At 40.1% G+C, this 27,544-nt stretch overlaps 1 protein-coding gene across 4 annotated transcripts in view; it reads left to right on the forward strand.

Moving 5' to 3' along the window:
- The window catches only part of PTPDC1 (protein tyrosine phosphatase domain containing 1), an 83,821-nt gene extending 56,632 nt beyond the window's left edge, over nucleotides 1-27,189 (forward strand). Inside the window, exons 1-9 of one of the 4 annotated variants that reach the window (XM_025360713.1) lie at nucleotides 8,302-8,648; nucleotides 9,129-9,300; nucleotides 11,632-11,712; nucleotides 11,945-12,063; nucleotides 13,022-13,159; nucleotides 15,038-16,296; nucleotides 19,278-19,463; nucleotides 21,934-22,044; nucleotides 25,148-27,189. In XM_025360713.1, the coding sequence (XP_025216498.1) occupies nucleotides 8,405-8,648; nucleotides 9,129-9,300; nucleotides 11,632-11,712; nucleotides 11,945-12,063; nucleotides 13,022-13,159; nucleotides 15,038-16,296; nucleotides 19,278-19,463; nucleotides 21,934-22,044; nucleotides 25,148-25,264 (2,427 nt within the window). In that variant the 5' untranslated portion in view covers nucleotides 8,302-8,404 and the 3' untranslated portion in view covers nucleotides 25,265-27,189. Of the gene's footprint in view, nucleotides 1-8,301; nucleotides 8,649-9,128; nucleotides 9,301-11,631; nucleotides 11,713-11,944; nucleotides 12,064-13,021; nucleotides 13,160-15,037; nucleotides 16,297-19,277; nucleotides 19,464-21,933; nucleotides 22,045-25,147 lie in introns of those variants that run through there. The other 3 variants (XM_025360714.1, XM_025360715.1, XM_025360716.1) reach the window with 3 other exon arrangements.
- Nucleotides 27,190-27,544: the final 355 nt, after the last annotated feature.

The following is a 27,544-nucleotide window of genomic DNA, read 5'->3' on the forward strand; positions in this document are numbered from 1 at the left end:
GGAACCATATAAATATGTGGTCTTTTGTGATTGGCTTTTTTTACTTAGCATAATGTTTTCAAGGTTCATCCATGTTGTAGCATGTGTCAGTGCTGCTTCCTTTTTATGGCTGAATAATTGTTCATTGTGTAGATATACCACATTCCATTTATCCATTCTCCTGATGGGCATTTGGACTCTTTTCACTTTTTGGCTATTATGAGTAATAATAAAACCTGAGTTTTTATGTGGACATATTTCATTTTTCTTGGGTATTTACCTAGGAGGAAAGAACTGGGTCATTTGGTAACTCTGTGTAATCGTTTGATGAACTGCCAGATCATTTTCCAAAGTGTTTGCTTCATTTTATATACCCACCAGCAGTAGATAAGGGCTCTCATTTTTTTTTACATCCTCATTGATACTTGTTATTATCAGACATTTGATTCTAGCCATCCTAGTAGGTATGAAGTGGTATTTCATTGTAATTTTAATATGCATTTCCCTAATGACTAGTGATGTTGAGCATCTTTTCAAGTATTTATTGAAACTTTTTACATCTTTTTTGGAGAAATGCCTACTCAAATTATTTGCCCTTTTTAAATTATTGAGATATAAGTCACATACCATAAAATTGACCCTTTTAAAGTGGTCATTGGTTTTTAGTAGATACTTAAGGCTGTGCAGTCATCAACACTATTTAAATCCAGAATATTTTCATCAGACCAAAAAGAAATGTTCTACCAATTAGCACTTCTGAATACAGAGGAATAAGCAAGCTCAGTTTCTCCTGCTACACTCTCATAACATGTTTCTGACACCAGATGTGTGGGATTTTTTTCCACACACCAAACAAGCAATAAATTATGCAGGGGACTCCAGATGGGTGTCCTCCAATTTAATTCTGACATTATCTACCTAGAGATAGCGTCAGATCCCGCAGGTTGAGGGCTCAGTCTTATAAGATTGCCTCCTACTTCTGATGCCTGTCACAAGCCCCAGTTTTTTAACCTGTGCTTCTGACTGGCTGGCTATAAACTGGGGTTCCCACACCCCTCTATTTGGATTTCATTAATTTGCTATAGTGGCTCACAGTACTCTAGGAAACACATTTACCAATTTATTATAAAGGCTGTTACCAAGGATGGAGATGAAGAGATACATAAGGGTGAGGTATGGTGGAAGAGGCACCGAGCATCCATGCTGACCCCAAGTGCGCCACCCTCTGGCAGCCTCCATGTTTTCAGCTCTTTGAACCCTGTCCTTCTGAGCTGTTATTAAGGCTTCATCACATGGCATGATTGACTAAACCACTGGCCATTGTTGATCAAGTTAACCTTCAACCCTCTCCCCTCCCCAGAAGCTGGATTTGGTGCTGAAAGTCCCAACACTGTAATCCTACCTTGGTCTTTCCAATGGCCAGCCCCCATCCTGAAGCTGCGTAGGGACTGACAGCTACTAGTCAACTCATTAACATATAAAAAGATATCACCTTGGAGATTCCAGGGATTTCGGGAATTGTATGCCAAGAAAGAGGGACCAAGACCAAAGGTGTATTTCACAATATCCCAACAGTCAGTTCCCATTTCACTTTCACCCTAGTCCCCCTGGGAAACACTGTATCTACTTTCTGTCCCTGTCAATTTGCCTCCTTGGGACATTTCATATAAATACATACTGTCTGTTGTAATTTGCCGGTGTCCTTTCTTTCACATGGATTCACATTAGTCTTGGATAACTTGCTTTTAATCTGAAGAACCTCCTTTATATTTCTTACAAGCTGAGTCTGCTAGCAACAAATTCTCTGCTTTTTGTTTACCTGGGAATTCCTTTATTTCCCCTTCATTTTTGACAGATAACCTTGCTGCGTGTAAGATTCTTGATTGGCAGTTTAATATTTAGCGCTTTGAATATGTCATTCCTCTACTTTCTGGTCTCCATGGTTTCTGATGAGAAGTAAACTATTAATCTTTTTGAGGTTTCTTTGTACACAAGGAATCATTTTTCTATTTGAGCATTTTTACTGTGATGTGTTTTAACGTGGATCTATTTGTGTATATCCTACTTAGAGTTTGTTGAACTTCTTGGATGTGTGGATTAATGTTTTTCATCAGATTTGGGAAGCTTTGAGCCATTATTTCTAAAAGTTTTTTCTACTCCTCTCTAAACTCTCTTTCTGTTCACTTATGAGGTATATGTTGGTTCACTTCATGGTATTCCACATTTCTGTGAGGCTCTGTTGATTTTTTCATTCTTTATTTTCTGTGTTTTTCAGAGTGCATAATCTCTATCAGTCTATCTTCAGGTTCTCTAATTCTTCCTTCTGCCACTTCAAATCTTCTGTTGAGCTCCTCAAGTGAATTTTTCATTGTTTTTGTACTTTTTAACTTCTGAATTTCCATTTGCTTCCTTTTTATAATTCCCATCTCTTTATTGGTGTTCTCTGTCTGATGAAACAGTGTCATCATAGCTTCTTTTACTTCTTTAAACATGGGTTCCTTTAGGACTTTGAGCATATTTGTAACGGCTGCTTTGAAGGCTTTGGTATATCAGATGCCTGGCCCCTCTACCAGAGAGTGTCTATTGACTGTGCTTTTCTCTGTGTATGGGTCATACTTTTTTCTTTCTTTCCATGTCTCATACTTTTTGTTGAAAACTGGACATTTTAGATAATATTTTTTAGCACCTCTAGATGCTCTTCCCTCCCCGGGCTTGTTTTTGTTGTTATTTGCTTGTCTATTTGGTCAGAGACTTGACTAGACTATCTTAGTGATGGACTAGTCTTTTTTTCTTCATAGTTTGAAGCCTCTGATGTGACTCCTAAGAGGGCATGGCCTTGGCCGAGCAAACACAGTCACCCTGAGAAGACAATGTTTTTTTTCAGCAGGGCACCCTTTCTCTCTTCCACGCATCTCTCTGTTACGCTGTCTCCCTCAGTTGTTAGCACACCAGCTGTTGGGTTCCACTAATTACCTGCTGATCACTCTGTTGTTTTTGACAAAGCCCTGGGTCATCTGTTGCCCTACCATCTGATTTAATTAAGTTTGGGTGGTGGCCATTTTTGAGGTCAGTCTTAAGGTTTGCTTATACTCCATGAGAGGGCTTAGTCTCTTTCGTTGGTTCTCTCTGGCAAGCTTGTGTGACTACAGTTCAGCTTATTGCTCTCATGAAGCTATGAGGCTACTCATTAATAACTGCTTAACCAAAGCCTCCATTGTTTTTGAAAGCATCCTAGGCTTGAGCTTCCCCATGCTGTGTTTCAGGTAAAGATAGTTTTGTAGGGGGAAAGCTTCAGAATTCCCTGTTTTTAAGGCCTGCTTCTCCTTCTGGATGAAGTCTACTAGCCATGTCTCTGGAGCTTGAGGCAGGGACAACAGCCCAGTTCTCTGAGTGATCCCCCTGCTTTGCAAGGTGAGCAGGAATAATAGCTTCTGGTCTTCTTGGCTTGCCTAAGTGTGGAATCTTTGACCTACAGATGGGGTGGAGCAGGGGCACTTGGGAGAAGCCAGCCAGGGTGAGGAAGAAATCCATATGGGAGGGCAGACCAGCAGTGATGAAGCCTGAGCCAGATAACACCTATGTGGGAGAGTGACCTGGCCCGGGGTGTTAGAACATTCCCAGGCATCAGAACATGGGTCAGGTTGGGAGGGCTCCGTGTGGGGCAGGGTGACCCTACATGGAATATTGGAACATAGGCAGGATGAGGAGAGCATCTACCCAGGTGGCTGGCAGCAGCAGCTTGGCATATGTGTTAAAGTCCAGATGGGACGAGAGAGGCATCCACATGGAGGAGGGAGCAGAGGCAGTGATGGGAGACTGGTTCCATGTAGGGGGCTTGGTCACTTAGGTAAATATATTAAAGATTATGGTACCCAGGCTTCTCACAGAGTTATAATTATAGGTACAGTTGTGGAAAGGGTGGAAATTAGAGGAACTCTGTGGTGTTGGCTTGGAATTGGTAGTATCAGGGTAAACTCTTGGTTTTTCCATATGTATATATGCCTACATACGGAAGTAAATAGAGATGTAAAGTGTGGTAATGTGTGTGCTTGTGCATAATATCCATATGCTTTAGCTCTGTCCACTGAGAGGGCCTGGCAGCAGTAACACTAATGGCAATGAGCATACCTAACACACAGCCTCGGTTTCTAGATATCATTCTTTACTAATAAATGCAAGGGCTTCTGAGTCTAATCCCGAAGAAACAGCTTGCCCAAATTGAGAGAGACTGCTACAAAGTAACTGGCCTATACTCTTTGAAAGTGTCAAGGTCATCAAAGTCGAGGAAAGACTGAGGAACTTGTTCTAGTGTGAAATAGGTGAAAGAAACAGGACAACTACATACAACATGTCCTTTTACTGTAAGGAACATTTTTGGAGTAATCAGTGAAGCTGAGGTCTGAGGAACAGAGGGCAAGTAGTAATATCTCAACCATAATTTTCTGATTTGGGGTAATTTTCAAGAATATCTTTGTGGAAAATACACACTAAATTATTTGGCGTAATGGGGCAGTATTTCTGCAAGTTATTCTAAAAAATTCAAGGAAAAATATTCTTTCCTTTTTTTTTTGAGACAGTCTCACTCTGTTGCCCAGACTAGAATGCAGTGGTGCAATCTCAGCTCACTGCAACCTCTGCCTTCCGGGTGCAAGCAATTCTCCTGCCTCAGCCTCCCAAGTAGCTGGGACTACAGGCAAATGCCACCACACCTAGCTCATTTTTGTATTTGTAGTAGAGGCTGGGTTTCACCATGTTGGCCAGGTTGGTCTCTAACTCCTGACCTCAGGTGATCTGCCCTCCTCAGCCTCCCAAAGTGCTGGGATTACAGGCATGAGCCACCATGCCCAGCCAAGGAAAAATATTATTTGTGCTCTTTTGTACCTTTTCTGTAAGTTTGGCATTGATTCAAAGTAAAAAAATAAAATACTCTAAAAAATATATGGGCCAGGCATGGTGGCAGGCACCTGTCTTACTGACTACCAAAGAGGCTGAGGCAGGAGGATTGTTTGAGCCCAGGAATTCAAGGCTGCAGTGAGCTATGATCATGTCACTGCTCACTAGCCTGTGTGACAGAGCAAGGTGCTGTCTTAAAAAAATGTTTTTATTAAAACTAAAGTGGGCCGGGCGCGGTGGCTCACGCCTGTAATCCCAGCACTTTGGGAGGCCGAGGCGGGCGGATCACAAGGTCAGGAGATCGAGACCACGGTGAAACCTCGTCTCTACTAAAAATACAAAAAATTAGCCGGGCACGGTTGTGGGCGCCTGTAGTCCTAGCTACTCGGGAGGCTGAGGCAGGAGAATGGCGGGAACCCGGGAGGCGGAGCTTGCAGTGAGCTGAGATCCGGCCACTGCACTCCAGCCTGGGCGACAGAGCGAGACTCCGTCTCAAAAAAAAAAAAAAAAACAAAAACAAAAACTAAAGTGTTCAATTGTGTTGTATGCTGCTGCACAGTCAAATAGAAGCTCTAAAGAATCCACCTTAAGATAGAACATCAGAGACCATAGCAAGAGCAGTTTGATTTGAGAGTGGAGGCAGAGACCAGAGCTGAGTAGGCTGAGGATGAAACTTGTGACACGTGGAGATGGCAGGTGTAGTCACCTTGGTTTGGAGGTTTAGCTATGAAGGGGAGAGAAGAAGGGCCCGCAGAAGAAGGGAAATTATAGTGAAAGATCTGGAAACAATTACATATACCTGGGAATGTTTGAAAAACAGAAATAGGAAAAGTCTTGGATAAGTTCTATCTTCGGATATTTGACAACTTCTGTCTTTGAATATTTGAAAATCTTTCAAGACAAAGAGATGCTTTATTCTTTATTTTTAGTGGGAAGAACCAGAACCAATGTTTATAGAATGGATTTTAACTCAACACTAGAGAACATTTGAAGCCCAGTGTGGTGGCAGGCATCTGTAGTCCCAGCTACTCAAGAGGCTGAGGCAGGAGGAGCCCCTGAGCCCAAAAGTTTAAGTCCAGCCTAGACAACAAAGTGAGATCCCCATCTCTAAAGACGGAAAGAAAGAAAATATTTGAGCTGTCTAACAGTGGAATAGTCAGTTCCCTTGTGAAAAGTGAGCCTCTTGTCACAAAAAGTGGAGAACACAAGGCTGGAAATTCAGCTGTACAGCAAATTCCTGGAAGTGACTCCTCCGTGGACTTAAGAATGCGGATAGGTGGGCCTCCCACACCCACCAGGCACCCACTGCATTCTCAGCCTATTGTTCTATGACTTTAGGAAGTAATGAGCCCTTTCTGAAATCTTGAGTATAGAAGGAAATTACCAGTTCTTGGTGTTCTAGATCTCACTTTTCAGTGTTTTACCTGCCCACTTGTAGAAATTAAGGAAGAAAAGACTCAGTACTCACTGGTACATTTTAGTAGGTTTCTTTGTTGTGTTTATTGTGACTGATTTCATATTTGTCATGATCAGTATCTCATTTGGTTCCTTAAATATTGTTCTAAGTTTGGTTCTCGTGTCCGGAGGTGGGTACATTTCTCTTCATCTACCACATCAATGCAAGGTATATTCACAACACCTCATTATTGGGAACACTGAGCAAGCATGCAGAAAGGGCTGCTTTCACCTTGCAGAATCCTGTTTGCATTAGGCTTGACTTCCTTAGACATTGACACAGGGTCACTGACTGTACAGTAACTGGGGTCAGCTCAGTCATTTTGCGTTTACTTGAGGTCAACCCAGGTCTCAAGATTTCACCACAGAGATTATTCTTGAGGTGATCTATAAACCATCCCTTCCTTAGCTTGGTCTAAATAAGTCCTACCCCTACCCCTTATCTAATGAAATTAGTGTTCATTTTTAGTGTAGTTGAAAGCAGTTATTTTAACTCTTCTCTGTAGATGTCCTCAGATACTGGTTCTCCAGGCCATGGACTTATCTCTGCAAAGCTCACCACTCTTGTCTCTCAAGAGCTAAGTTAACATTCTGGAGTGCCACATACTCAGAAGCACAGACTTGCCCAGAAATATTCATAGACTCCCTCTTACTCAGATAACAAATACACAACTCCTTAGTTTGAGCATTTAGGGCCTCCTGCCAATAAGTTCATGTTCCTGTCTTGCAGAGCTCTGTGCAACTGCTGTTTCTGTGTTGCCCTTAGGGTCCTGAGGGCCTTGCCTAGAATAATCCTCATGTAATTCCTCTGACAGGAAAGCTGTGCTTTCTTCCATGGCTGTATTCTAAATAACAAAGGCATGATACTACACATAGAGTAGGAATTTGAACACCAAACTGGAATTCTGTGTCCCTGTCTTATTTGACAAAAGTGCACATTATTGGGGAGATGGGGGCGGCATTTTAAAAGGAGCTTGGTATAGCATTAGTAATCGTTAAAAGAAAAGAAAAGAAAAGAAAATAGCCTCATCTGTGGCAGTACAGTAGTTTGTTTCTGTGCACACACATCTGAAATACCATTTGTGTAGAGAGAGAGAGCGAGCAAGCGAGGGCGCAGCCTGACATTAACAAGGGAGGAGGCGGACAATGAGTACATTAGCGGTTGTTGCACTTTCTGTTTTCTTTATATCCTTTATCTTCAAGTTGCAACCTCCCCCTCATCTAGTTCCTTTAAAAATGTGATACTTAGTGAGTTTTCTTTATATGCCTCTGCCAAGACATTATTGAAGCTTCTTTTTTCCCTCACTGCAACAAAAGGCAGAGAATGATGTTTTGAGTTTTTGAGAGGCACGGCTACTAAACTGTCCAACAGAGGCATAACTAAGAATTGGGTTTTCATATTCTGAAAATGAACACTTGAAGTTAAACGTCTTCTGATAATATATCATCTCTAAAAATATATTTTTTAAATCCAAGTATTTCTTTAATAGTTTTACCAAGAAAAAATAGAAGTAGTTTTGGTTATGAAAAACTGGATGATATTTTGATAATGTTGTAAAGCATCCAGTATATCCCACTTTATTACAATTAACTTTTTTCTACACTATTCAAACGAGGAATAGAAAGGTAATTTTTTTCAAAATATCCAGAGACAGGTTGTGAAAGGAATAACAGAATTTAAGCCTTTTAACATGTATGTAAAAGACAGTTTTTGCATCATGAAGACAGTTTTCTAAATTCACTACAATATTTTGGGGAGTAATTCTTTGAGTGGTTAGATATTTTAAGTGCATTTGAGAAACAAAATTTAGTAATCAATATATTTAAAATTTATATTATTCTTCCCTATATTTGAACAATTTGCCCAAAATGCAATCTGTTCATATTGGATTTTGCCTGTTCAGATCTAAGTGGGAATCAGTAGTTTCTTTGTTCGTCGCCATGGAAACCAGTCAGCCAATCTGAATGGCTCTTAGATCATACAGAACGATGCAATGCTCCCTGCTCTCAGTGAAAGTTCCTCACTGAGTAAGTGGGGCTGACTCTTCCCTGCCTCTGGCTCTTGCCTCCCAGTGCCATGCAGGTGCAGGATGCAACTAGGCGGCCCTCAGCCGTGCACTTCCTCAGCTCCTTTCTCCAGGGCCGCCGGCACTCCACCTCAGACCCAATACTGCGGCTGCAGCAGGCCCGGCGGGGCTCTGGCTTGGGCTCCGGCTCTGCCACAAAGCTTCTGTCCTCGTCCTCTCTCCAGGTGATGGTAGCTGTTTCCTCAGTCAACCATGCAGAGGGAAACCCAACTTTCCCCGAAAGAAAAAGTAAAGGTCTCTTTCTTCTTATAGATTGCCATACCTTTGTATGTAAGTTTGAGGAATGGGAATCGGCTGTGTTGTGCTTATACCTTTTTAAATATTGGCAGTTTATTCTATATTATACTTTTTGCTGTCTGTTATGCTAAGTATTTTAGTGAATATATAAGAGGATATAAAATGATCAAATGTTTTGTGTTTTTTAATTTAAAATATAGGTTTGAACAAAACTCATTCTCTTGTAAAACATCTGCTTTTACAGTTTCTTCCTCCTAATTGCCAGTATGTGTGGAGATTATTATATGTGAAAGCTGTTTTACATTAAGAGATACATGTCACTTTGATGGGGAAACAGTTTTGTTTTCTTGACAAGATGAAGGCGATTTTGCACTGGCTTGTCATCTGCCATCCTGAGATAAAACGGAGGCTGTTTCCCATGTTACAATTTCATTTGGAGAGTGCAATTTTGAATTTTCCTTTCCTTACATGTTCTAGGAAATTTAGAACGTCCAACACCAAAGTACACAAAAGTAGGAGAGCGTTTACGGCATGTCATTCCTGGACACATGGCGTGTTCCATGGCGTGTGGTGGTAGAGCTTGCAAGTATGAGAATCCAGCCCGCTGGAGTGAGCAGGAACAAGCCATTAAAGGGGTTTACTCATCCTGGTGAGTGATCCTGTTGGTCTTTCATAGCTTTGTTGGATACAGGAAAGACGCTCTGTGTGAGCCAGGAGCCCTGAAGTGTGGGAGGAGCAGTGTGGGACTTTGAAGTCAGGACTTCACTTTGCCAGTCAAGTCTGGCTTTGCCCTAGCTGTGTGTTCTTGGCCTATTGACCCTTGGTTTCTTTATCTGTGAGGTGGAAATAATAAAACCAAAACCAGAGGGATTTTCTTAAGTAAGTGAAATGATATATATAAAGTGTATTAAGAAATGGATAATCAGATAGCGCTTAAATTTCAGAAATGTTTAGAAATAATAAAACTGTTCAGCTATAAATTTGAGAAAATTATGAGATACATGTGGAATTTTTCAGTTTCATGCAAGTAAGCTTTAGCTTTTATGTTATTCCTATATTCTATATGAAAAGTCACATTTTCATACAAATACCCTTCAGTCTACCCTAATAAAAATGGTACAAGTTGTCAGCTCGGTAGAAAACAGAAGATATTTGCTTTTTTTATGGTGTGTAAGTGCAATTAATATTGTTCTTTAATCATACTGCTTTTTAATAAACAGTAAACTAGTCAAATACACCTTTTTGATGTAACATCTGAAAAATTCTGATAAATCACATTTGAAGCATACTTAGAAGAATTCACTGTTAATTCTAATAGTGAATTATTTTATTTATCAAGAACCCATTTTTAAATTAGATATTTGTCAAGTGGCTTATCCAGCTTACAACCTGTACTTTTTCATATTGGATTTGCTCAGTACATCTGTAGTGATATAGTCTGGGGTCCACTGTCATTATTGTTCACTACAGGTCATATTCTGGTCCATCACTATCATACTAATAGTATGAAGAAGGAAACATTCATAGTCCGACAAGAAAATTTCTAATAATGTAGCTTAGGTCATTTGTGTATTTTTGCTTTATTGCTGACTAAATCCTGTGAGTCTTTTTCACCTGGGTCCCATGTTAAACCACATGTCTTCTTTCAGAGGGAAAGGTGTCATTTTGGATCCTGTCCTGCCAGTCTGTGTTATTCCCCTGAGATTCATATGACCCACAACTTCCAGCGCACTTACTTTATATATCTCATTAGGCCACTGATGAGAAATTTGAACAGAACAGAGTGAAGCCAGAGCCCAGAGGCCTGACAAGAGTAATAGTCATTTATTGGGCGTCTGCCCACTCATTCATTCAGTAAATATCCATTTGGCTGTAGGCCCGTCAGTGTGCTAGATGCTTTCATACTAATATCTTTTATCGTCGTAAAACTCTTGTGAGCTGTTAATGCCATTTTATCGATGAAAGAATTGAGTTCCAGAGAGACCAAGTAATTTGCCACCAAGCTAGAAAGTAGAAAAGCCAGCATTTGAAACCAAGCCCGACTGACTCTGGAACCCATAATTGTCACCAAATTACAGTAACCCAGTATTTATTCATAACTGCATGTCAGGATTTGTGCCAAAGGCTTTACATCCACATCGTACTGAATTCTTATACCAACCCTGTGAGACAGGCATTATTATCCCCATTTAACACCTTAGGTAACTAAGATTCAAATAGTTGAATAACTAAAAATATCTCCCAGTTGTCCCTCCTCATATAAGTCACTACCCATTGAGTGACAATCCAGACTGTTACCTTCGCCACCAGCTGGGTTTTCTCCATCGTGTCCACTAGAATCTCTTGAGAGTCCTTGAAAATATTTTGCTGGAATCCACAAATAATTTATGTCCTGGAATTTTTTCCAGGGATTTAAGAAGCTAGAGTTTCTTAGAGCTCTAATCAGCCAAAATTGAAGCCGGATTTGTATAAGAATATTCTTACATGGGTACACCAAAATCTCAGAATTCACCACTAAAGAACTCATCTATGTAACCTGAAATCATCTGTACCCCAAAAACTATCAAAATTTTAAAAATTAACCTAAAGAGAAAGAAAGCAAAGTATCTAACAGTGCCTTTACTACACTACCTTTTGTACAAAAAAAAAGCAGAGAAATGAGAATAAATGCTCATATTTGCTTGTATTTGCAAAAAGAAACACTAAGATGATAAACATGAAGTTAATACAAATGACTACATATGGGGAACAAACTGAATGGAGTGGATGAAAACAGGTAAGAGCAAACATTTTAGTGCATACTTTTGTGTATTGTTTTGATTTTATTGAACCATGAAACTGTATTACCTGTTCAAATAAAATTTATACACAAAAAGAGAATATTCTAACAGAGTTGTTGAAATCATAGAAAAAATCATTGCTCAGGGCTGGAACCTCCTAGGTTGCAGCACATCTCACCAGTCCCTCCACCCATTTGCAGGGTCACTGATAATATACTGGCCATGGCCCGCCCATCCTCTGAGCTCCTGGAGAAGTACCACATCATTGATCAGTTCCTCAGGTAAATGCTGTATTGTTCACACACGAGTGAGGAAACTCATGTGTTTGTTCTTTCATTGCCTTTGTTTTCAAGTGAAAAAGTGCTTTCATTTTAACAATAGGCAGTGAAGGGTGTATTTCAAATGAGAAATTAAGATTTTGAGGGTAATTAATAATGTTGATTAATGCCAAAAAAGGTTATTTTTTTTAAAATGCTAGTTCCCAACATGACTGACTGCCCTTTTTCCTTTAAGCCATGGCATAAAAACAATAATCAACCTCCAGCGCCCTGGTGAGCATGCTAGCTGTGGGAACCCTCTGGAACAAGAAAGTGGCTTCACATACCTTCCTGAGGCTTTCATGGAGGCTGGCAGTAAGTTCCTCCCACCTCCTCTCATGAATTATCAAGGGCAGCACTCAGAGGCTTTTCTCTGCTGGGGTCTTAAATTGAAAAGGTGATGGAAATAAATACCTCCTGCATAGTAGTAAGGATCAGAAAAAAATGAGCTACCATTCTCTTTGGTATTGCTGTTGGAAGTATAGGATTTCTTTGTTCCTGTAAGAAGGATGTTGGGAGGAGACCCCATAGTAATAATGATTAACATTTAATTAATGCCAGCCACTGTTATCTCATTTAACCCTTAAAGCAGTTGTGTAACAAAGTTGTTGTTATTTCTGTTTTACACATGAAGCCACATGGGGCTTAGAGAATTACCTACTTGCCTAAGATCACACAGCTTAGAAATGGTAGTCAGGTTTGGAACCTGGACATGCTCCAGGTTTACTGCTGTCCATCCCTGCTCCCAAAATGACGCCCAGGAATTCTACTTCTAACAATTTCAAAGCCACCTCAATCACAAGAGCTTTGGGATGAAATACATTCAACATGTGTCCTTCAAACCAGGCTGGAAAGGATAAACAATCTTGGAACTTGTTTTAAAGACGCTTATTTACACTGGATAGAAAACCTATATATACTGTCTTAAGCTATTTATCAGTCATTAAGACACATTTCCCTGCTTAAACAAGAGTGTATGCTTTCCCTCCATAGCTGAGTAACTAGAGCATGAATCACTGACTTTATTAATTTGTAATTCTAATTCACCATAATTCTTTCTGGCTGAGTTTCTGCAGGAAATGTCTTCAGTAATATAAAATATGCTTTGTGAGTAAATGTGAACAGTAAAGTTACTGGGAATGTAAAATCCCTCTTATTTTATGCAGTGTATGCACTGAGATCTACATGCCTCAGTGTAGATCTGTGTACTTTTCATTAGTACTTTCGTTAATTTCCTGTATGTTGATTTTCTTTTCCTTTTCTTTTTTCTTAGTTTATTTCTACAATTTCGGGTGGAAGGATTATGGTGTAGCATCTCTTACTACTATCCTAGATATGGTGAAGGTGATGACATTTGCCTTACAGGAAGGAAAAGTAGCTATCCATTGTCATGCAGGGCTTGGTCGAACAGGTAAGTCGTAAGAGGTGGTTTATTGCCTTGTAGGCGTATTTAAACATAAAAGGAATAAGATTTCCTAATTTGAGGAAAAATGTTTCTCAGAATCTTGTCAAAGCTTTGGAGTCAGGTGGAAGACGGGAATAAGTTCTGGTGTTCTGTACCACTGTAGGGTGTCTATAGTTAAAAATCATATATAGTTTCAAATAGCTAGAAGGAGGGTATTGAATGTTCCCAGCACAAATACATGATAAATGTTGGGGATTATGCATATACTAAATACACTGATCTGGTCGCTATACATCATATATATTAAAACATCACTATATACCCCATAGATATGTATAATTATTATGTCAACTTTAAAAACTAAATCAAAAATAATTTTAAGGTATTTGAAATACCATAAACAGGTAGTTACAATGACCATATGTATGTCATTTTAAAGTCTTTAGCAACAATGTGAGTTGGAGAAACTGCAATTTGAGAGAAGTAATTTGCTACATTTAGTAAGTGCCAGGGCCAAGCTTTAAATCCGTGGTTGTCTGACTCCAGAGTTCATGTGCTTTCCATTTTTGGAGGTATAAGGGTTTTGTTTGTGAAGAAGAGTCTATCTGTGCCTAGAATTCTATTAAAAAGTCAGTGATTTGACTTAAAACATTCAGCTCAATTTCATTACAGTGCTGATATTAGGGCAAAAATAAAGGCTGTAGGGCTGAAATTTTCATCGTCATCTGATCCAACCACATGTAGCTCAACTCTGTCCACAGTGTACCTGTGCTCCTGCCAGGGGTCTGCCGCATACCTGGAAGCGTGCTCAGGGGAGGAGACTCAGCTCTGCTTGAGATTGGTAGCTCTTAGGATCAAGCCAAAATCGCACTGTTTGTAGACATTGACATGATAGCTCTGCAGACATTTTACGTTTATACTAAGATCTTCTGTGTCCTAGTGAGAAAGATATGTTATTCCCAACTGTGAACTGGAGAGCATGCAGTTTTCAGAGGTTCTGATTTTCATATGTAACAAGATGTTCACAAACTTGGGGATCACACAGGTGTATTTGATTTGCCTTTTACTTTAATATTGACTGTTACATTTGAATTAATTTATTATTACCTTTTCACTAGTAATTATTACCTTTTCACTAGTAATAATCTTACTAGTTATTCCTTTTAATTAGATGTTAATGAGAGTACATAATGTTTATACCATTAAGGCTGGCTTCCTTAAGATTGCTTAATTTTCCATAATTGCTTATGGAAAAATAGACTTATATCATGGTCTGAAGAAAAACACATATTAATATAGGCACAAATCTGGAAAAAGAATTGCCAGGAGGAAAAGTAGGCTGTGAATATGAATAATCCCCAAAGAAGAAACTGCCATGGTAGGGAGAGTGCCAAGCTGGGATGTGCCAGCAGTTGATGGCAAAGATGGCAGGGTGAGAGGTTCCAAGCACAAAGTGTATGGATTGACTGGATGGAAATTCTCAAGAACTGTTCAGAGTGGAAAATAGAAACAGGATTTGCTTTCTTCTGTTGGAGTTGAGTAGAACAAGGAGGATAGATGGGCCAGATGATCAGTTTCCCTTCCCTCCTGCACACTTACTCACCTGCATTGTGCTTGTGCTGGCACAGCTCTGGGCTACTGAGATGACTCAGTCATGGGGAGGGGGTGCCACGTAGACATTTAATAAAGTTCTGCGCAGTAAGGAACATGCAATAATAACACCTCTACAAAAAGTCACAAAGTTATCATCATAATTGTCCTTAAAATGTGTCTCTATGTATTTGATTTCTTAATGCATATTCAAATTGTAAATCATCAAAGAGTGATAAATAAAATAAAAATGTAAACTTTTCTCATATCAGTCTTCTCTTCTTCACTGTTTAGGTGTCTTAATAGCCTGTTACTTAGTTTTTGCAACAAGAATGACTGCTGACCAAGCAATTATATTTGTGCGGGCAAAGCGACCCAATTCCATACAAACCAGAGGACAGCTCCTCTGTGTAAGGGAATTTACTCAGTTTCTAACTCCTCTCCGCAATATATTCTCTTGCTGTGATCCCAAAGCACATGCTGTCACCTTAGCTCAATATCTAATTCGCCAGCGTCATCTGCTTCATGGTTATGAGGCACGACTTCTGAAACATGTGCCAAAAATTATCCACCTAGTTTGCAAATTGCTTCTGGACTTAGCGGAAAACAGGCCAGTGATGATGAAGGACGAGTCCGAAGGACCTGGTCTCTCTGCTGAAATAGAAAAGACCATGTCTGAGATGGTCACCATGCAGCTGGATAAAGAGTTACTGAGGAATGACAGTGATGTGTCCAACCCACCTAACCCCACTGCAGTGGCAGCAGATTTTGACAATCGAGGCATGATTTTCTCCAATGAGCAAGAGTTTGACCCTCTTTGGAAAAGGCGGAATGTTGAGTGCCTTCAACCCCTTTCTCGTCTGAAAAGGCGGCTCAGCTACAGTGACTCAGATTTAAAGAGGGCCGAGAACCTCCTGGAGGAAGGGGAGCCTCCACAGACAGTGCCTGTCCAGGTCTTGGTTGGCCACAACCCCAGGCAGCAGAAGCGCATAAGCCATTGTTACATCCCACAGTCTCCAGAACCAGACTTACATAAGGAAGCCTTGGTTCGCAGCACACTTTCTTTCTGGAGTCAGTCTAAGTTTGGAGGGCTGGAAGGGCTCAAAGATAATGGCTCACCAATTTTCCATGGACGGATCATTCCAAAGGAAGCACAGCAGAGTAGAGCTTTCTCTGCAGATGTTTCAGGCCCACACAGCCCTGGGGAACCAGTTTCACCCAACTTTGCAAATGTCCGTAAGGATCCAAACCCTACTCACCAGCAAGTGTCTCACTGTCAGTGTAAAACTCATGGTGTTGGGAGCCCTGGGTCTGTCAGGCAGAACAGCAGGACACCCCAAAGACCTCTGGACTGTGGCTGCAGTCTGAAAGCACAGTTCTTGGTTGAACATGAAACCCAGGACAGTAAAGATCTGGCTGAAGCAGCTTCACACTCTGCATTACAGTCTGAATTGAGTGCTGAGGCAAGAAGAATACTGGCGGCCAAAGCTCTAGCAAATTTAAATGAATCTGTAGAAAAGGAGGAACTAAAAAGGAAGGTAGAAATGTGGCAGGTATTATTAGTACTTTATTTAATTATAGATATGTTGGAAATATGTCAGGGCAAAAGTGTAATACATTTTCCCAAACTTATTTATTATAGAAATGTGAAGATACGTTTGCATAATACTTAACTTTCAAACTTCAGGTTTCTCATCTCTGATGCAAACCTGATGTTTTAGAAAAAACACAGGGTGTTTGTGTGGTTTCATTTAAATCTGCATATGCAAGAAAGCACTTGGTATGATGCTTGACCCACACAAGGCATTGATATTAGTAACTTCTTTCTTTCTTCCTGGGTCTATGGGGGCAACTGGCCCACAGCAGACAGCATTCGAAACTGACTTGAAGCATCTTTAACCTGAGATCTGGCAGAGGGAACCATACTTTGAGAACCACTGACCTACAGACATAAATAAAATAGTTATTTTCCAAAGCTCATCAACACTAGTGCTGAGCAAGGTCAGAAAAGTGAGGCTGTCTCCTTGGCATCCCCTCCTTCAGACTTGCCAATCCTGCTCTAATAGGGCAACTATGGGAAATCAGGAGAGCAAGTGGGTAGAACCACAGATTCCTACGTGCCATTCCCTTTGGCTGAGATGAGGTCTTTGGGGTCCATTTCTTAGCTTTTACTTCAATTAGAATGTAAATTTTTAACCCTTTTTTGTGTTGTGCTTTTACTAGGATACAGTCATAAGTCAGCCATACTTTCTTTGCCCTGAATGAGCGAGCACCTGTTCTCGAGAAAAGATAGGCCTTATAAACCTAGCTATCAGAAACAGCTAAACTACCCCAAAAGGAGGCTGACTTAGACTGTCGTGAATCACCAAAATCTTGACTTTTGAGACCATAACCTACTGTGAATTATTTTAATAGCTCGCTTTCATAGTCTGCCATTGATTAAACAAGGCATATACAATTTCTGAGTGCCAGTATCTCTTCAGGTGCAGAGGCATGAAAATTAAGTTTGGAGCTTCACACTAACTTACAACTATATAATGGGAGGAGAGAACTTTTGGTAAAAATTTTATTCTTCAGAATTGTGTTTTGCCTATCCAATAGTTAAATGTATTACTTTCTTCCAAAATGACTTGTTTTCTTTATTTTCTGCTCCAAACTGAAAAAGTCTTTCATTCAGTCAGCAAATGTTTCCTGGGCATTACTGTGTGTTAAGAGTTAGCAAGCAAGAGAGTCTTCTATTTTAGATGAAAATCTCGCACCCTCACTCCTGGGTCAGCCCCAGTGGCTGTGCGAGCTCTGCCTGTGGAGATGAAGTGTTCAGGACTTGGTTTGGGCCAGACTGTACGTAGAGTATATGAAAGCATTTTCTGGAGGTGAACACAGACCTTTAATCAGGATAGTTTTGTGTTTTTTTCCTTTCTAGATTTTATTTTAGGACTTTTAGTCATCAAAAAATCAGCTGAATTCTGGAAAAGAATAAAATGAACATTATTTGAATAGTATAATGCCACCCATGCCTGTACTAGACCATTTCACATATATTATTTCATGTGATTTTTCACAGTTATCATAGAACATATCTGTGAGGCAGATGATACTATTTCTACAGTCTTTGTTAATCTTATCAATTCAGTGTCACAGACAAGGATGATAAAGGTCACGAAGGTTAGAGGGTAAGTGACTTGCTCAGGGTCACATGGCATGCATGTGGCAGAGTCAGGGTACAGCTCATGTGTTTAATACTTTCCATTATCCCAGGATTCTTGGCTAACCTCACTGGAAAGCCTCAGGAAACATCATGATGAGATAGTCATTATACTAAGGGTTTTTGAGTAATGTCAGTTCTGCCCAGCTTGTCTGCTTCGTAAGATTGAATCAAGAGCTACTTTGTTTTATACATGATCTATGGGATAGGAAGGACTGTGAATAACAGTGTATTGGCGTATTCATAAGATAATAAAAACAAACCCAGTACCAGAGGGCCCTTGTGGTGTAACAGAAACAGCACAGACTCTGGAGTAAGACAGAACTGGGTATGAACACCCCCTTTGCCATTTTCTAGCTTTTGGCTCGTAGGTGAGTTATTTCGTCTTTCTTGAGCCCCAATGCATTTACCGGTGAGAAGCTCCCTGCTGGGTGCCATTTGAGAGTTAGAGATAAGACATGCATTACAGTTTCAGTCCCACTGTGTGCATGTAGTAAATATTGGACAGGTGAATGAATGAGTGAATGGTAGCAATTATTACACTTACTTCTATTGTAAAAATGTATTTAACTCACTAAAACATAAATCTGAACCCTATCAGAAATTCATTAAAATCCTTATCTCACTTTTCCTTTGCTCTCTGTGAGGTAAAGTTTTAAAATCTCATGCTTAAATTTTCTCTAAGCAATTGGAGTATCAGAAAAACTTTCCAGTTATTTTCCCTATGTCAGATTTCAGGCTTATTGTTAAATCCTACATAGGATTCTAAAAAGATATTTCAAAGAAGTACATATGCCCCATTTACCAACTTTCAAGCACCTTCATTTTATTTTTGCAGACTTCGAAGCTCAGTCAAAGCCTTTCCTTAGACCCCAGGTTAATGTATAAATGTTCCCTTATTTCTACTTTTTTGTCTACCATCTACTTTATTGCAAAAAATAGTTCTGTTTTGTTCACCAGAAGCCTGAAAAGGAAGGCTCTTCTGAACTGTTTCTGTGGTTTCTGAATAAAGTAGAGAACTTGGATTAACTAAGCCCTTTCTCTGTGCTATAAGCTTTAACCGACCTTATCTCAGTCAGTCAGCCCAACAACTTGTGAGGCAAGGGATGAGTTTCATAGAGAGAAACTGAGGCTCACAGAATTCAATGTCTTAGTCCAGTGTCCAGCCTGGAAGTAGAGAGGCTGGGAGGGGTCCCCGTTCTGCACCCTAGAGCCTGAGTCTTTCACTCTCGTGGGCAGTGCGAGAATCATGCAGTGTCAACTGGTGTACCTCTCTCTCCTCTCCCTGTCTCTGTCTCTGTTTGTCTGTCTCTTTCTCTTCCTTTTTAGAAAGAGCTTAATTCCCGAGATGGAGCTTGGGAAAGAATATGTGGCGAGAGGGACCCTTTCATCCTATGCAGCTTGATGTGGTCTTGGGTGGAGCAACTGAAGGAGCCTGTAATCACCAAAGAGGATGTGGACATGTTGGTTGACAGGCGAGCAGATGCCGCAGAAGCACTGTTTTTATTAGAGAAGGTAAAGTGGCTGTAGGACCAGTTAATGACTGTAACTGAGGCCCTTAGTTTTTCACGCAGAAAAAAAAATCCATTATAAAAAAGGGAATTCATACAGAACCCCAAATCTAAGTCTAATTTAATAGTTTTTCTAAGAGAAGAGAAGAAACTGATACCCAGTGTAAACGCTTAGAAAATACAAAAATAAAAAATAAAAAGGGGAACTATCCGTAGTCCTGGGAGAGGCACTGCAAACATTTTCAAATCTTTTAAACTTATCAATATGTGTATTAACTTGTTAAAAATCATTTTAACATGTAAGTTTGTTTCATTTTTGCTTAAAGTTATAGCTGTTTTCCCGCAAATAACACAAGCTTTTCATAAATATTGACTGTAACAGATACGATGCTGTAACACGAGACTGTGCCATAATTAACCACTGTTTCATTGTTGGGTGTTTGTTTCTACTTATTTGCTGTGAGCATGCATATGAGAAAAATTATGAAGTAGGTTGGGATATGCATTCATTCGTATTTTTAAAAAAGGGTAGGTGTCACGCATACATGTATATGTAATTTGTATGTGTAAAATATAGATGTTTTCTATATTTTATGTATAAAAGATATATGTTTAAAATGGAGAAAATATGTATATATGTATAAAATATAGAAGGAGAAATAAGAAACTGGTAATAGTGATTACCTTTAGGAAAAGATATTAGAAGACAATGGATCTAGGAAACAGGAGAAATTGTATGAATCCTTTTATACAATTTATCATTTTTATCCATACAGTGATACTAAATTTTCAGTTTAAAATAGGCATTGTTTTTGTTTTGGTTTGGTTTTTTTTGAGACAGTTTCGCTCTTGTTGCCCAGGCTGGAGTGCAATGGCACGATCTCAGCTCACCGCAACCTCTGCCCCCTCGGTTCAAGCGATTCTCCCGCCTAGCCTCCCGAGTAGCTGGGATTACAGGCATGCGCCACCATGCCCGGCTAATTTTGTAGTTTTAGTAGACAGGATTTCTCCATGTTGGTCAGACTGGTCTCAAACTCCCAACCTCATGTGATCCGCCCACCTCGGCCTCCCAAAGTGCTGAGATTCCAGGCGTGAGCCACCGTACCAGGCCTGTTTTTGTTTTAAGAAACAATGTTATCGAATAACCAACCTTGAGTTACCTACTATGCTGCATGTAAACATCTCAGTTTCTAAATTTCACTAAAAATCTTCTGCTGTTACTACACAGACACATATGGATGGATGCACACACAGACATACAGATACATGCACTCACACACATGTACACAGATACAATACACAATACACAGACATGTGTGTGCCTGCACACACAGACACTCACACACCACAGTTACCCAATACACATCTTTTAAGAAATAATTTTTCCTGTATCTGAAGTCCTTTTCTTAGGATATTTTCTCAGCAATTAAATCACAAACATAAAACAGGAGATGATGAGAAGGGAGACTAATGTTTGGTAGGTGACTGGGCCAAGCCCTTCAGGACATAATTTGCATTTTCTCTTCTGTTTATCTCAATACCCCTTAGAGGTAGAGGCCCGTTTCACAGACAAAGCTGAGGTTGCATGCCCAAGGTTGGCACCACATGTCAGAGCAGAACTCAAGCTCAGACCACTCTGGCACAAAGCCTGTGTGCTTTCTATCACATAAGGCTGCCTGTTTTATCCTATTTCACCCTCACCCCATGTATAGGGCATTTATATTGCTTCACGTTTTTTACTTTCATAGGCATCATTGTAATGATAATTTTGCTTGCAGGTGTTTCTTTATTATAGATTATGCTCTTGTAGGTTTTCAGAATTGAAATTAGTGGATCTCTGTATATTACATCTTGGATATGTATTGCTGAAGGTGATGGAATTTCTCCTTTGCTAAGGTGAACAGCCCCCAGGAGTGAAGTCAGTGGGCGCATTTTTAAGTATCTTACCCCCTTAGGTTGGAGGCTAAGCACTTAAGCACTGCATTGCTCCTGGGGGACTGGGGTTGCCCTTGTCCTTTTCTTTGTCTACCCGCCTCCCTCCATATCATCTGCAGTGGCTGGGTACCCAGATCCTGACCACTCAGTGCCCAGTTAGTTAGTCCATGTATCTCTATGACATGTCGCCATCTACTAGACAACTGACATGATCATATCCAGAAACAACAAGAATGGGAAAATCTATTCAATTCACGGCAAGAGAAACACTTGGTTTAAAATTGCACTGATCTTCAAATTTAGTTTTACTTTGTGCAATAGCTAGCCAGCTTTGATATTATCTCCTGAAAACTTTTCAAATTATATTAACACATAACAATAAACATTTGTTGATGTTTAGATATTTTGTTAGATATTTTGGCATTTGACATTACGAGTACTTGGTCACAAACCAATTCTTGACTCTAAGATAGTTTTGAATCGATTTATTGAGGCATTTTTTGAACACATTTTTAAAATTTTGATTTCTACAAAAACAGGGACAGCACCAGACTATTCTCTGCGTGTTGCACTGCATAGTGAACCTGCAGACAATTCCCATGGATGTGGAGGAAGCTTTCCTTGCCCATGCCATTAAGGCGTTCACTAAGGTGGGTCACACTCTTCTTTCCCCTCTCTGAACCACAGATCAGCATCATCTTTGTAAATCAGAATCCAGAGGTCACCATCCTCCTCTAAAATAAAACATGTATGTGTACGTTTTCCCTTCATGGAAATCTGTTTGACATTTCTTCTAAGTAGTTGCAGAGTTTTAACCAAAAAAAAAGTTTCCAAACAATGATCTTAGGAAAAACTGAACTGTGGGTTTTTTGAAGGAGAATGTTGGAACAAAGAGCTTTTATATAAAAGAAAGAGAGAAACAACTGAGTATTGAATACATATTTTTAGATCATGTGCCTAATCAGAGTCAGAGAATCTTTGCTTGTCGAGCCAGTTCTACCTTGGGTTTAAGTAAGAAACCATTTATTGAAGAGTAAACATCCCACATTGCTGATTCAGTACTGAGTCCTGGTTGGCAAATCCTAAGGAAAGAGTTAAAAAAAAAAAAAAAAAACAGGTTTTATTTCTAAAAGCCCATCCTTTTGGATGCAGCAGTTTTTCCTGGCTGAAGAAAGAAGCAGCAGCCAGGTTCTTACCGAGAGAAAAGTTTCCCCTTACCCCATCAACTATAATTTGTTTATTACTTCTCATTGATATGAAAGTATCTATAATTTGTTTGTTACGTCTCATTGATATGAAAGTGTCGTTAAAGAACCCAGCTTTTGAATGACAACATCTGTGGTAACATTAATAAGTTATTATTTATACTCATTCACAAGTTGTGAAGATTCTTCCTTTTTAATATTTGTCCAGTCTGCTTCCCCTCCACTCTTTCCAGAGTGATGTTCTTACTTCAGGCCTTCCTTTTTCCTCATCTGGATTCTATGGCACTAACCACTGACATCTTTTCAATCTGTTCTCAACTGTTTCCAGAGTCAGTAGTCTCAAATCCAAACCATGTGGTCCTTTACATCTGTATTTACATTTTCATAGACTGAAAGGCTACCCACCATGTGAAGAAGGTTGTAGTTTGGTGTTTAAGAAAGTAAACAGAGCCGGGAGTGGTGGCTCATGCCTGTAATCCCAGCACTTTGGGAGGCTGAGGTGAGCAGATTATGAGATCAGGAGATCGAGACCATCCTGGCCAACATGGTGAAACCCCATCTCTACTAAAATACAACAATTTAGCTGGGCGTGGTGGTGGGCGCCTGTAGAATGTTCAAGAATGGCTTGAACCCGAGAGGCGGGGGTTGCAGTGAGCCAAAATTGCGCCACTGCACTCCAGCCTGGCAACAGAGTGAGATTCCATCTCAAAAAAAAAAAGGTAAACAATTCAGACCATTGTTAATATTAATGAGTTTTTCTGCAAATAGGATATACAGTGTAGTTATAGATAAAATTAAATTCTGAGCTTGACTGAAAAAAAATCTTAAGATTGGTCTCTCTGAAAGCAGTAGGAATTCTTTACAACTTCTGTTGGCCTTTTAAGGGGATATGAAGGAAAAGTTAGAGATAGCAATTGTTCAAAATCCCTCTATAGAAAATGTTAGGAGACAGTTTTCCTTGGGTCTCTCAGGTCTCTTCATAGTCTGATGAGCAGATGCCCTGACCACTCTCTTTGGGGATCAACTCTTCACTAGTGTCTGGAGAGCTCTGCCTGGAGAACAGAAGGCACACGTTCTGACTTCCCGGATAATAAAAATGTTTCGCTTCAGGGCAAAGGTTGGCAGAATTTTTTGCAGCCCGCTTGTGAAACATTGGAGTTTCCTAAGCTTGGGGCTCCTCAGCTATGAGGCAAACCCCGTGCTTGTGCAGCCTCCACCTAGGCCCCTCTGCATTGCCCCCATGAGACTTGGGAGACAAAGAGAACCCATGTGAACATGAAGCACGTGCAGCTGTGAGAAATAAAAGTTGTCTGTCTCTGACCCAGAAATCTCGTATCTTCTACCAGTGTCCGTAACACTGGCAAGCTAACAGGTCAAAGTCAGATCCTTTACAGTTGTTGACAGAGGGAACAACCTTCCATTTTCAAAATTTATCAGAGGAGAAATTCCAGAAGGAGAGAAGCAGTGATTGTGTGACACTGATTCTTTCCCAGGGAGTCACACACTATTCTGGGAAGGGGGCTGAGGGTGGGTACTTGCTCTGGTTCTCAGTTCTGCCATCACTCCTAACCCAGAGTATGGTAAACTTGGGTGAAAAAAATGCAAATATGTGTAAATAGTGCTCTCCCATCAAGGGGAAAGGAAATTTACCTTTATCAAGGTGGGGTTTGTTTGTTTGTTTGTTTTTTGAGACAGGGTCTCACTCTGTCGCCCACTCTGGAGTGCAATGGCACAATCTCAGCTCCCTGCATCCTCTGCCTCCTGGGCTCACGCATTTCTCCCACCTCAGCCTCCCAAGTAGCTGGGACAACAGGCACGTGCCACCATGCCTGGCTAATTTTTTTTAATTTTTTGTAGAGATGAGGTTTTGCTCTATTGCCCAGGCTGGTCTCGAACTCCTGGGCTCAAGCGACCCTCCCACCTCCGCCTCCCAAAGTGCTGGGATTACAGGCGTGAGCCACCACGCCTGACCAGTTGAGATTTGTACATATGTGCCAAACATATGTTAGACTCACAGATACGCTATCCTATGAAGGTGGGTATTATTATCTCTGTTTTACAAAGGAGGAGATCGAGGTCCAGAGAGGTTGGGTATGAGATGAGGGCACATAGCTAGCAGGTGGGGAGCTGGGCTTCTATTCACGTCACTCTGATTCTGTCCAGAGTGGCCACAGGGCCTCTTAGCAGGACGTATACAGCTGATGTGCTGTTTTAATACAGGAAACTTTTCCCTTATACCATCAATAATAGTCTCAAAAAATTCACTTCACACCCACTGTTGACTTGCTTCATGTCTGGGTGTGTATAATTGGACTAAATATCCAGGCACTAGATTTAATTTTGGGGTTTTCATTCATAAGTTTGGTATTGACATGGTTGGCAGTTCTAATATAGTCTTTCAACTAAAATGTGTGAAATTTATTATATGTATTTTATATAGAGTTTTGTTCGTAAGTCTGTTTTTTTCTCCACCCCCTCCTTCTCTCAAAATAGGAACTAGTTAAAATTCTTGTTACAGTGTCCTGAATATAAATTTCTTTATCACCAGGTTAATTTTGATTCTGAAAATGGACCAATAGTTTACAACACCCTGAAGAAAATATTTAAGCACACGCTGGAAGAAAAAAGAAAAATGACAAAAGATGGCCCTAAGCCTGGCCTCTAGCTTTCCCTCGTGGTGAATATTTCAGACCTAAAGATCCAGATAGTATCTCTGTTCATATGTGAATAAGTCGAAGTTTGTGGGGCTACTTTTTCTCATAGCACTTTATTTTGAATGTCGTTGATTTGTGCTGAGAATGGTTGTCCCTGTTTGAACCAATTATTTATTTTTAAATATCCTTGAGCTACATTTTTGTTTTGAAAAATTGCCATAAATTTGGTGCCACTTTCTTTATTTGACTGAGTTAATATTATTGCATTAACATTTTAAGTATATAGTGTTTACATTCTTATTCCTTTTGACGTTTTGGAAATAATCATAATTTGTCTTTCCAAAATAACCATTTTCTTGATGGAACTCTTCCTAGAGTTTTTACCAAATAGCTAGCTTCAGTAGTAAAACCTTATTGTGTGTCCATTCCCCCACAAATGAACTAAGAAAGTCACCAAGTGTCTTAAGCTGTTTTATATTTGTTACGAAGAAGGCTATTGCTATAATATTTTTAAATGGTCTTTTTTAACTTTGAAATTTTTTGTTTTTCCTTTTCTTTTTATAAATGTAACAGAGGGTTTCAAAGCATATTATTTTTCAGAGAGATTTAGTTTTACTTTAATGGAGTGACCGTGAAGTGGTTGGGATTTTTTACTTGTAGAAAGTAGACTTGCTCTTTGTCAGATTTCCAAACAACCTTGCCAGCCTTGGCTGTCAAAAGGAGGCAGGAGCAGTTCTCAACACACCAAGCCTTATTCCCACTCCCTTGGGTTGCTGCTAAGCCAAATAGCATCTTTACAGAGAGGAAGTGGGATCAGAGGCAGGAAGTGTGGGAAGTTGCTAAGAAGCAGGGCTTGCCTCTGTCCTCCCAGGGACTCCACAGGGACATTCGTGCAGGGCAGGGGCTCTGTGCCAGCCCTACTCCGTGAGGTGCCACAGCCCCTCTGCAGAGGTGACTCTTGGAGCTGGAGGAAGTCAAGACTGGGCCACTGTTTGTGCTGATGGTGTATTAGCATGAGCAGTGTGGCCCTGGCCCCACACTCCCAAATCTGCCACTCCATAAACCCACTTGCCTCAAGGTTCGATACTTGGCTGCTTTCTTACAATGAGAATTAAGATTTTTAAACTGAAGTTGACCATACAGGTTGCATTAGCCCTAACTGGCTTCATGTAAGAAGGGTAGCTGCCTAGACTAGTTCCTTGTAAGCTGAACCATCAATTAGCAATTGAAGCCATACTTTTATTTAAATTAATATGTGGAGATACCAGAGGCCAAGCCACAGAGAGGATAATAGTTTTTCCCAGTAAAGGTGATATTAATCAGACTAATTTCAAACTAAAGAAGTTACTACGTAAAGACAGAATTCAGGGGAAGCAAGACTCATTTAGAACAAATGAAATTTCTCCAGTCCTACATTTCTGAATTAACCTCTAGCACATCAAAAATATTTCAGTCATTATCAGTCTCACTAACTCTAATGCCAAATGCTAAATGCAGTGTTCTTTCACACTGTTTTAATTTTCTTGGGAAATCAAGTCCAATGGATGTTAATTAAGTGGGTTGCCCATCCTCTTTATGATGGCATTAAGAGAGCACTGTGCTGTCAAGTGCCTGGCCTGGGAAAGAAGGGGAAGAAACAATACATTTTATCCAAAGGTACACTATAAAAATACAGTTTTTACAAAAAAAAAAGATGTTTGTTCTCATCTCAGTTGGCCTCATTTGGGCAAGTGACCCACAGGTCTTTCGGCGAGTTCGCTATTTGCCTGTTGAAATACTTGTTTCAACTTAGAGAACAGTTATGATGTGACCTTAGCATTGCACGTCTAAAATTCTAAGCCTGAAACCTGAAAAAAGAGATATGACAAGGGAAATTAATCAGGCTATATATAAGTATTGTATTTATTTGAATAAAAGCAAAAAGAACAACCCATAATCCTAGTCTTGTACTTCTTTACCTTGATGCTCTAGGACATCTGATAATAAAGACAAGGTTTTGCTCTTAGATTTTCCTGACAGGCAGATTGAGTTGTCGGCTGAGTCACTGAGCCAAGCTCTAGTTAGTGCAGACTCCTTCCGTCAGTTCAGCATGACCAAACACTGGGGGGTTGGGATAGGTGAGTTCTAAGAGGAATAGCTGAGGAAAATCTCCAAGCTGACAAGATTCCTACTTTCCCATATTTGGATGAGGAGTTCTTTGTAGCCCAGAGGACAGAAATCTCACCTATTGGGAGAAATGATAAGGTTGAAAAATTCAGTTCAACAGAAATAGGAAGGTTAAGGGCACACAC

Source organism: Theropithecus gelada, chromosome 15 (genome assembly GCF_003255815.1).
Source record: "Theropithecus gelada isolate Dixy chromosome 15, Tgel_1.0, whole genome shotgun sequence".
In the NCBI taxonomy this organism is placed as follows: Eukaryota; Metazoa; Chordata; class Mammalia; order Primates; family Cercopithecidae; genus Theropithecus; species Theropithecus gelada.